This window comes from Leptonychotes weddellii, chromosome 4 (genome assembly GCF_054177405.1).
Source record: "Leptonychotes weddellii isolate Sample4059 chromosome 4, ASM5417740v2, whole genome shotgun sequence".
NCBI classification, from domain to species: Eukaryota; Metazoa; Chordata; class Mammalia; order Carnivora; family Phocidae; genus Leptonychotes; species Leptonychotes weddellii.
The window spans coordinates 68,606,849-68,617,388 of record NC_138372.1 but is presented as its reverse complement, the minus strand read 5'-3'; the positions used below and the strand labels follow the sequence as shown (position 1 = coordinate 68,617,388).

The window sequence follows — 10,540 nt, the reverse complement described above, 5'->3', positions numbered from 1 at the left end:
ATATTTTCTTGGCTCTGCTCCATGCAGAAATGGATTTTCCTTGTCTGTGGTGATGGCCCAGGTTGATTTGAAATGATTGAGTTAAAGGAGATTTATAGGCACAGGAGCTGCAATGATGCAAAAATGCCTGGAAATGAAAGTCCTGACCCCCTTACCTAAAGCCACCTTTCAGTGATCATTTTTTTTCCACTTTGTAGGCACAAATCCCAGAATCCAGAACTCCAACATGCCCAGAGAGTGTATCAGGCAGTTCTTTCCAAAATGGAAGTGCTTCATCTTTGGCCTACAAATGACAGAAATCACTTATTCCATCTTGAGAAGGTGCCAGAAGACAAGCTGGACAGTACTTCCAGGAGCAATCAAAGAAATTCTGTACCTATATTTTCAATCATACAAAGACCAAGACCCTAAAAGAGGGAATCATTGTCACTGAGAGCTGTGAATCACCTTTGTCCCAAAGCACGTCTCTGTGTCAGTGTGTGGTGGAGCTTTGATGATACCCTGGATTTGGCGGTAATTTTATTTACATCTGTGTGTAACTATGGAAGCAGATATTCATGCCATGAAAAGATATCCATATGTGTTTATTCATTAAAGTCTCCCTATGTGAGAGTCTGCTGAGACCTAATATATCTCAGGAACCTCATCCACTAATCATAAAAAGGCAAGATGGAGTTAAAGAGAGGACATCTGTATATTGAGAAATTCCATGAGATAACTTCTTGTCTTTAAGGAGATAGCAGATATTTTGTAAATTTACATGAGTCAGGTCATAAGTAGAGGTTACGAGTTCCTGCAAGTCCACTGAGAAACAGAATTATGTGTAATCTTATGTGCAGGGCAGGCTTCATGGGCATGTGATGTAAGCAGTCCTGTAGTGCCCTGTGTGGAGATGGGCCCGTATTTGCTTTAAGAGTCTCTATCCCTGTTTTGAATTCTCAATCATTTTCTTCTTTTTTTTTTTTTTTAAAGATTTTATTTATTTATTTGACAGAGAGAGACACAGCAAAAGAGGGAACACAAGCAGGGGTAGTGGGAGAGGGAGAAGCAAGCTTCCCACTTAGCCAGGAGCCCGATCCCAGGACCCTGGGACCATGACCTGAACTGAAGGCAGACACTTAACGACTAAGCCACCCAGGCGCCCCAATTCTCAATCATTTTCAAGTAGGAGTTTACATTTTTGTTTTGTACCAGGCCACACAAATTATGTAGCTGGTCTTGTTTGTGTCCATTACTTCACCTATATAATCTATTCCTTTTCATTCTCATGAACGGGAAATCATTTTTCCAGTAATCCATGCACATACTGTGTAATTGTTAATTTAAATTGTCATAGGACAAAACGGAGAACAATAAAAGAAAGAACAGGGAAACAGTAATGCTGTTAGAAAGGAATAGATTCCCAAAAGGAGAAAATAAAATTTCCTTGTAAATAAGGTGGGGTTTTTGTGATCTTAGAATGATGCTCCATAAAAACTATAAGCCAGTGATTGAGACCTTGGTATTTATCCTCAAATTTCCTGGCTTATTCAGGGCTGGGGACTCTGTTGAAAGCCTATGTGGATGCCATTAATCATGAAGCAGTTCCTTGCTTGGAGAACGCAGTGACAGCTCTAGCCCAGCGTGAGAACTCAGTGGCCGTGCAGAAGGCAGCTGACCACTACAGTGAGCAGATGGCCCAGCGAGTGAAGCTCCCCACAGACATGCTCCAGGAGCTACTGGATGTGCATGCAGACTGTGAGAGGGAAGCCACTGCAGTGTTCATGGAGCACTCCTTCAAGGATGACAAGCGGGAGTTCCAGAAAAAACTCATGGTAATTGTCTTAGCATTTAGCACTCCTGATTTCTGCCTTCTGAAATGATGCTTAGAGCCTATATTTTTGATCAAATAGCTCATCTCTTTATCATGTTCAAAGGAGCCTGGATTGTTGTGAGACAGGGCTCTACAGGTTATAGATTACCTTTTTACTCTAACATAGGCATTTTTAAAAATTTTCTATTGCTGCATGAGAATTGCCATGAATTTACCAGTTTAAAACAGCAAACATGAATAAGCTTCACCAACCCACAGATCAGAAGTCTGGCACGGGGTGGTCATGTGCTCTGCTCATGGTATCACAAGGCTAAAAACAAATGTCAGCCTGACCCAAGTTCTCATCTGCAGGCCTCTGAGGAGCCTCCAGTTCATTAAGGTTGTTGGCATATCCAGTCCCATGGATTGCAATTTACAGATTCAAGGAAAAAGGTTCTGTTCTTTTTTTTTTTTAAGATTTTATTTATTTATTTGAGAGAGAGAGAGGGCACGAGTGAGCAAGCATGAGCTGGGTGAGGGGCAGAGGGAGAAGCAGCTCTCCACTGAGCAAGAAGCCCGATGTGGGGCTCGATCCTGGAACTCTGGGATCATGACCTGTGCCAAAGGTAGACACCAAACCAAGTGAGCAACCCAGCCATCCCAAAGTTCTCTTCTTCTATCTTCACACAGTTGAATCCTTGGGGGAAAACTCATGAAAGATTCCAAACTCTGTTCAGAGTATTCTTCAGTCATCACTGGGTATTTGATTTTCTTTGTACACATTTCCATCCATTGCAACCCAAATCCTCTGAGGAAACACTATTTCCAGCCACAATTCAACTTCCTATTGTTCATTGTTGATGGTTGAGTCACTGTTACTCATACTACAGCAGAAGTAAAATTGGAGTTTATGTCTTCCAACCCTATCATTTTACAGATGATAAGCCTGAATCCAAGAGAGTTAATGGGCTTTCCAAGTAACACAGAGAATCGATCAGAACTAGGACTAAAAGTCTATTGGGGTGCCTGGGTGGCTCAGTCAGTTGAGTGTCTGACTCTTGATTTGGGCTTAGGTGATGACCTCAGGGTTGCTGAATTGAGTTCCCCATCAGGCTCTGTGTTCAGCGAGGAGCCTGCTGGAGAATCTCTCTCTCTCCCTCTCCTTCTACCCCCTCCCCAACTTACATGTGTGTTCTCTCTCTCTCAAATAAATAAATTTTAAAAAAAAGAACTAGGACTAAAAGTCTCTTGACTCCTGGTCCATTCCATGTTCCAGTCTATTCATAGGTGATCATGATGCTTTTTCTAAGAGGATGACATTGAACTTTCCCTCCTACAGTTTCTTTCTATTGGATTTCTCCCTCATTTCCCTGGCAGGACACCATAGAGGAGATAAAGGAAGATTTCTTGCTGCAGAATGAAGATGATTCTGTCAAATATTCCCAGGCACAGTGTAAGCAACTTTCAGAGACCCTGATGAAAAGCATTTCAAGAGGAACTTTCTTTGTTCCTGGAGGATACCATCTTTACTTAGAAGCAAAGGAAAAGGTTGAATGGGACTATAAACTAGTGCCCAGGAAAGGGGTTAAGGTGGGGAATAAAGAGAGAGGGGTAGTCGTCAGAATCCTAGAGTCAAAGGGTGTTGCTTTTTCTGAAAATCTAAGATTATAGCACCATTTTAACGGAGAAAGCAGAGCATTGCCATATCTCCACCCTCTTAGTTTTTATCTACAATTAGTTATATATTGTTGAAGAGACTAGAAATATTTCTTCCCAAGAAATGGTGTAGAATTGGGAATTCTGGATTAAAGAGAACAATTTTTCTTTGCTACATGACATGTCTCTGCTCCTTGTTTCTTCAGGCAAATGAAGTTCTCCAGCACTTCTTACAGAACCAGGTGGCAGTAGAAAACTCCATCCTGCAGGGAGACAATGTCCTCACCTATCAGGAGAAGGTCCTAGCAGGTACAGGTGCAGGGTTGAGCTCTTAGCAGAGTGGGTAGGTTCCTGCACTACTTTCAGACAGAGATGAGAGCAAAACCTTCCTGAAACAAAGAGCTTCCTCTCTTTCTGTGAAACAGCACTGCTAAATATAACAATCAGAGTTGTCTTTTTAAATCTGACAGACAAGGAGGGCCATCTCGATCACATTCTGAAATGTGCTCTTGGTAACCCACATAATTCAGAGGTTTCTCAGCTACCTTTTCAACATCAGTTTGGTATCTGTGCTGAGGAGGCTAGACTCAGACCTGACTTTTGTTTTCTTCTCTCTCTAAAACATTGTGGAACAGCTGAGTGGGCTTTGAAGGAGGCAGCTGAAAAACTGTAGCTGCTAAGACAGAAATACAAGAAGCAACAGCAAAAACTGGAGGCTCAAGAGAGAAGCTTCAAGGAAAGCATAGCCCAACTGAGAGAGAAGTTGGAGAGAGAAAGAGAAAACCTTCGGAGGGAACAGGAAAAAATGTTGAATCACAAGCTGAAGGTAAGTCTGCACAGAGCCTAGGCAGTGACCAGTGGACAGTGCCATGGTTCCTCAGGAGGAGGAGGGCCAAAACTAATGAAAATCATGATCCCAGGAAGAATCATAAAGACATGATTCATTGAAACCTCAGATTTGTCTGGACTCTGCTGAGGCCCTTAAATCCACAAACTCCAGCACCTAGTATGAGAATTTGTAATGTGCAATTAACATCCCTGAGGGTGCTGGGCTGCTGTTGGTGGTGACTGTTAGGGTGATCTCATTAGGCCCCAGTTAAATAGGGCCTTAGTCCACTAGTCCTTAGGATTCTTGGTTGAACCATCAAACAGACCTGAAAGAACTCCATCTGGTCTTAAAAGTATCAGATTGGACTTGAAATACAAGATTCCGGAAGCTCTAAAATGTACTACATTTGTTTCCAGATCTGTGTGAGTCATCTTGCAAAGCACAGAGGAAAATTAATTCTTCAACTCAACCTGGCACTTGATAAGCAGCAGTCTAGAGGGGGGGCAGCAGTTCCCATTATCTGTTAGATGTGTGTGTTCATGCTACCTCAGTGGAACTGAGAAATAATTAGAATTAATCCTACATCGCTCTGAAGGGCATCGTCAGTGCTGGAACTCCTCTCGTGAGGATAGTTCTCAGGTCTGACCTAGCCTGACCCCACCCCACTCTTAGTGAGGTGGTGCTGAGGGAATCATGGGAAGGTGTAAACCATGGATACTCCCTCTCTCCAGGACAGACTCATCAAAGAGCCCTCTCAGGTGATAGAACAGTAGACATGATGCTTCAATGCTGAAACTGTTAAACTCAAAACCCTTACTGTTGATAACAGAGGATTTTCAAAAGTGGACTCCTTCTCTTTTATAGATCCAAGAAGAACTTCTTAATGAAGGATTTCTAAAGAAATCTGAGGAGTTGCATGCAGAGATACAGCTACTAAAAAAAGAGATTGCCATGAATAATGAAGATAAATATTCATTGGGCCCATGGATCTTTGATGTGATTGATAAAGTGTTAGGGGAAGAAATGCCAGATCCTAGTGAGTTACCTGGTGTGGGGATGAAGATTCTGGGCTCATAATGACATAGGTCCAGAATTCCTTTTAGGGATTAAGAAAATGAGGGGGTTTTGTGATGCTGTGTCATACTTTGGAAGCCTGTGTCATATTAGTTTCTTCTAACAAAAGTTTAAAGATAAACCATGATTACCAATGATTACTAAGGTGTGACATACAAAAGTCAGACTTAATTTTGATCAAATTAAAGAAATAGTAAACAAGATTGTAAAAGAGAAGTATAAGAAAAGGCCAGATTTGCAGTTGCAGCAAAACAAATAAAATACTGCAAAATAAAATCATCAGACCTGATTGTTGCTTTCTTCTCTCTAAGATGTTTGTTGGACAGCTGAGCAGGCTAAGAAGGAGGCATCTGAGAAGGAAGTGGACCTGCCAGGCCAGAAATACAAGTAGCAACAGCAAAAATTGGAGGCTCAAGAGAGAAGCTTCAAAGAAAACATAGCCCAACTGAGAGATAAGTCGGAGAGAGAAAGAGAAAACTTTCAGGGGGAGCAGGAAAAAATGTTGAATCACAAGCTAAAGGTAAGTCTGTGATTCCTCAGGAAGAGGAGGGCCAAAACTAATGAAAATCATGATCCCAAGGAGAATCATAAAGACATGATTCATTGAAACCTCAGATCCATCTGGACTCTGCTGAGGTCCTTAAATCCACAAGACTCTAGCACTTTCTGTAGTGTTAGTCTTTGAAGTGAACAGATGGCACCCCCAGATTGCTAGGCTGCTGTTTGTAGTGAGAATAGTATGTTTTTATAATGCCTGGAGTGAGTAGGACGTTAGTCCTATAGTCCTTAGGGTATTAGTAAAACCATCAGATAGATCTAAAATGGATCCACTGAGTCATGAAAGTATCAGATTATGCCTGATATGAAATACAGAATCCAGAAAGCCCTATAATTTGCTGCATTTGTTTCCAGATCTGTGTGAGTTACTCTGTAAAGTGTAAGGGAACAGTCTTCCTTATTCCAACATGCAGCTTGATAGCCTGTTTTCTACACATTGTTAGCAATTCCCATTTTTTGTAGATGGGTGTGGCCATGCTGCCTCAAGTAGAACTGAGAATTAGTTAGAATCAAACCTACATTCTCTCCCAAAAGGCATCATTAGAACTGGAACACATTTCTGTCCCAGCACAGAGGCCACCACACAAACACCAGGTGTTCAAAAAATGTTAGAATAAATATGGGAGCTGCCATCCTTTAGGGATTGAGCCCCACATCAGGTTCCCTCCTCCACAAGGAGCCTGCTTCTCCCTCTCCCTTTGCCTCTCCCCCTGCTTGTGCTCTCTCTCACTATCTCTGTCACTATCTGTCTCTCTCTATCAAATAAATAAAATCTTAAAAAAAAAAAGTATGTGTATGTGACTCAAAGTCTGGGCCATAAAATTATGCTCCTGTGCTCCACCAGTACATCTTTTCCCTCCTACTAGATCAGATTTGGCAGCAGTTGAGCTTTGACCTTGCAGATAAATAGGCTTTCTTAGTGGATACAAAACAAGATGGAAGGAACCCGACTCCCTGAACAACACTGTGGAACAATGCTTCCACACATGCCTGGAGCGGTAGAACAGTAGTAATATGTCTTCTAAGCTGTAGCAGCAACCTTTGAAGTGATCTCTATCTCCAGTGTCCTCACTTTACTCTTCTTCCTTCTGCCATCAGAATGTGGAACTCAATACTATTCTGAACATACCTAATAACCTTCAAAGCCTGTATCTGCCTTTGGAATAAATTCCGTGACTCAGGTCCCAACTGATCTATCAACCTCATCTTTAATGAGCCTACAGATATAGTGAACTCCAGCTGAGTCCTAGCATTTGCTTACTACCATTATATATTTGCTCATTCCCTTCTTTCAGTCTAAAATACATTTCCTCCAATTTCTCTTTGCTGCAATCTGAGTCATCCTTCAAGATCCAGCAGTAATGGCACCTCTTCTCTGAAGCCATCTAAAATCCTTCTGAATATGATTAATTGTTGCTTTTGTAGCCAACCAAATACTTTATTTTTTTAAGATTTTATTTATTTATTTATTTATTTGAGAAAGAGAGTGAGCGAGAGAGAGAGAGAGCACGAGCAGGGGGAGGGGCAGAGGGAGAGGGAGAAGCAGACTCCCCGCTGAACAGGGAGCCCAACACAGGGCTCTATCCCAGGACCCTGGGATCATGACCTGAGCTCAAGGCAGATGCTTAACCATCTGAGCCACCCAGCAGCCCCTCACACACTTTATTTTTAACATTATTTTATCAGTAATTACTTCTTATTTAATGATAAAATATTTGTCCTTTTCACGATGCAGGTTAGCCAAGAATGAGAACTTTTCTTTGTTTTTAAATATACAAAAGCAGTGGAAATGCTAGTTTTGAAGGACGGGGAGGTTTATAATAATAACAAATAGACAAAACATAAAGTAATAGCTTTTTGTCAGCAGGCTTTGGTTAGGCTAATAACAAAATCTCAAATTTGAAAATTCCTTACCTTTAAATGAACTATTCTCAAAAGGTTTGATGACATGTATAAATGATACTTTCAAAAGTGGAGATTAACAAAAATTTACTTGTATAGATATTCACTATTGAACCAGATATCACAGACAATGAAGGGAAGCCAAACTAGCTAACTATTATTTTAATTTTGCAGATTGGATCTTTGGGTCAAGGGCAAAGATGCTCTTTCCAACTAGCCTCACTGCCAGACATCAAATCTTTTCCTGGAGTAATAGGGTCAGGGCAAGCTGAGGAATGGCCAAGAAACTAGGATGGTACATACCGGTAGTGCCTATAGTCACCATCAAATATGTATCATGAGACAAATTATACTCAATTCAGGGTGGAATGGAGGAAAAGTTACAGTCAGCTGATACTGTGCTGAGGGAAATGAACAGAGGGACATCAGGACCTCTCGGAGAGTGGCATTTGTGATCCTTTTGTCTTTTCCACATTCACAAATATTTAATGCTAGCATCTAGAACCCAGGTCATAGAGGAAGCATCCATCCTTCTGATATCAATCATACAAATACAAAAACCTCTTAAATTTTAATTTCTGTCCTTCTCCCCAAGCTCAAAAATACTAACTGCTGAACTAAGGGCAGCTATTCTTTTAAATTTGTACATAACAGTTTCTTCTTATTTCTTTTTTTTAAAATAGATTTCCCCAATCCCAACAATATCAGAGTATTTGTTTTGTTGTGTTTAACTCTCTCTCACAGTGGCTAGTGCCTCTTGCTCTTGTTCAAGAATATTGTAAATCTATAAATCTTGACTCCAAAATCATTTATTCCTTTATTCCCAGATTTTTATTAGCTGAAGAATTGCATCAAATAGATTGATGACCTGAAACTGCTTAAGGTCTGCATTTTCAGGAACCCCATGTGGATCAGGATATCATCAGTTTGGGGCTCCTTCTTCTTATGTTTCAGGATGCTAAATGGGACTCTTCCTATGAGGGGTCCACTAAGGACCCTGGACTGAGAATACTAGATGCCAAATAACAACTAATTCCAAAGCAAGGTGCCACACCAACTTTTACAGAGTTAGGTTAAACTCAAGTCAGTAAACTAAAGGAGAAATATCATATGATTATATCAATTAATGAAGAAAAGGCATTTCACAAATCTAACACTCATGATAAAACTTCCCACAAATGAGAAAGAGTACTTCGTCAAATTGATAAATAGCTGCAAAAAACCTGCCGCTAACATCATACTTAATGGTGAAAAACTAGATGCTGTCCGACTAAGATCAGGAACAAGGCAATGATGTCTGCTCTCACCACTTCTATACAACATCATACTAGAAGTTCTAATAAATAAGACAAGAAAAAGAAATGAAAGATATATAGATTGGGAAGGAAGAAATAAAGCTATCTTCCTTTGCAGATGACATGATTATCTATGTAGAAAATCTCAAAGAATCAACAACAACAAAAAACTCCTGGCACTAATAAATGATTATAGCAAGATTACAGGATACAAGGTTTACCTACAAAAATCAATTGCTTGCTTATATATCAGCAGTGAACACTTTGAATTTGAAATTAATACAATACCATTTATATTAGCACCCCTGAAAATTAAATACTTAGGTTATAAATCTGAAAAAAAATATGTACAAGATCTTTATAAAGAAAATAACAACTCTGATGAAAGAAAACAAAGACAATCTAAATAAATGGGGAAATAGTCCATGTGATGAATGGGAACACTCAATATTGTCAAGCTGTCACTTCTAGAGGTTAGTATAACCACAGTAAAAATCCCAGCAAGTTATTTTGTGGATATTGACAAATTGATTCTAAAGTTCATATGGAGAGGCAAAAGACCCAGAATAAACAACAAATATTGAAGTAGAAGAAAAAAGAAACTGAAACTACCCAACTTTAAGACTTGCTATAAAGTCTTTAAGACTTGCTATAAAGTTACAGTAATCAAGACTGTGTGGTCTTGACAAAGGAGCAAAAGCAAGTCAGTGGATAAAGGATAATCTTTTCAAAAAATGATGCTGAAACAACTGGACATTCATAAACCAAAAAGAAAAAGAAGATAGTATAGACACACCTTACAATTTTCACAAAAATAAACTCAAAATGGATTATAGACCCAAATGTAAAACATAAAACTATACAATTCCTAGAAGATAACATAAGGGAAAACCTTAGGTTTGGTGACGACTTTTTAGATACACCACCAAAAATCACAATCCGTAATAAAAAACTGATAAGTTGGACTTCATTAAAACTTAAAACTTCTGATCTTCAAAAGACACCATTCAGAGAATGAAATGACAATCCACACATTAGGATAAAATATTTGCAGAATATATATCTCATAAAGAACTGGTAACCAAAATATACAAACAATTCTTTAAACTCAAGAATAAGAAAACAACCCACTTTAAAATTGGGCAAAAGATCTGAGCAGACACCTCATCAAAGATTCACAGATGTCAAACAAGCATACAAAAAGATGCTCCACATCATATGTCATTAGAGAACTGCACATTAAAACCATAGTAAGATACCACTAAGCACCTACTAAAGTGGCTAAAATCCAAACACTCACAACACCAAATACTGTTAAAGATGTAAAGTGATAACTCCCATTTATTGCTGTGGGAATGCAAAATAGTACAGCCATTTTGGAAGACAATTTTGTAGTTTCTCTCCAACCTTAACATTCTTACTATCTGATCCAGA

General features: G+C 39.6%; 1 protein-coding gene across 1 annotated transcript in view; it reads left to right on the top strand.

Annotated features, from left to right (window-relative positions):
• Window positions 1-10,540, top strand: part of LOC115942739 (guanylate-binding protein 7-like) — a 51,343-nt gene that overhangs the window by 26,879 nt on the left and 13,924 nt on the right. Inside the window, 8 exon segments of the mRNA XM_081817095.1 lie at window positions 198-278; window positions 281-340; window positions 343-438; window positions 1,534-1,814; window positions 3,170-3,382; window positions 3,655-3,757; window positions 4,084-4,274; window positions 5,142-5,313. Coding sequence (XP_081673221.1) covers window positions 198-278; window positions 281-340; window positions 343-438; window positions 1,534-1,814; window positions 3,170-3,382; window positions 3,655-3,757; window positions 4,084-4,274; window positions 5,142-5,313 — 1,197 coding nt within the window.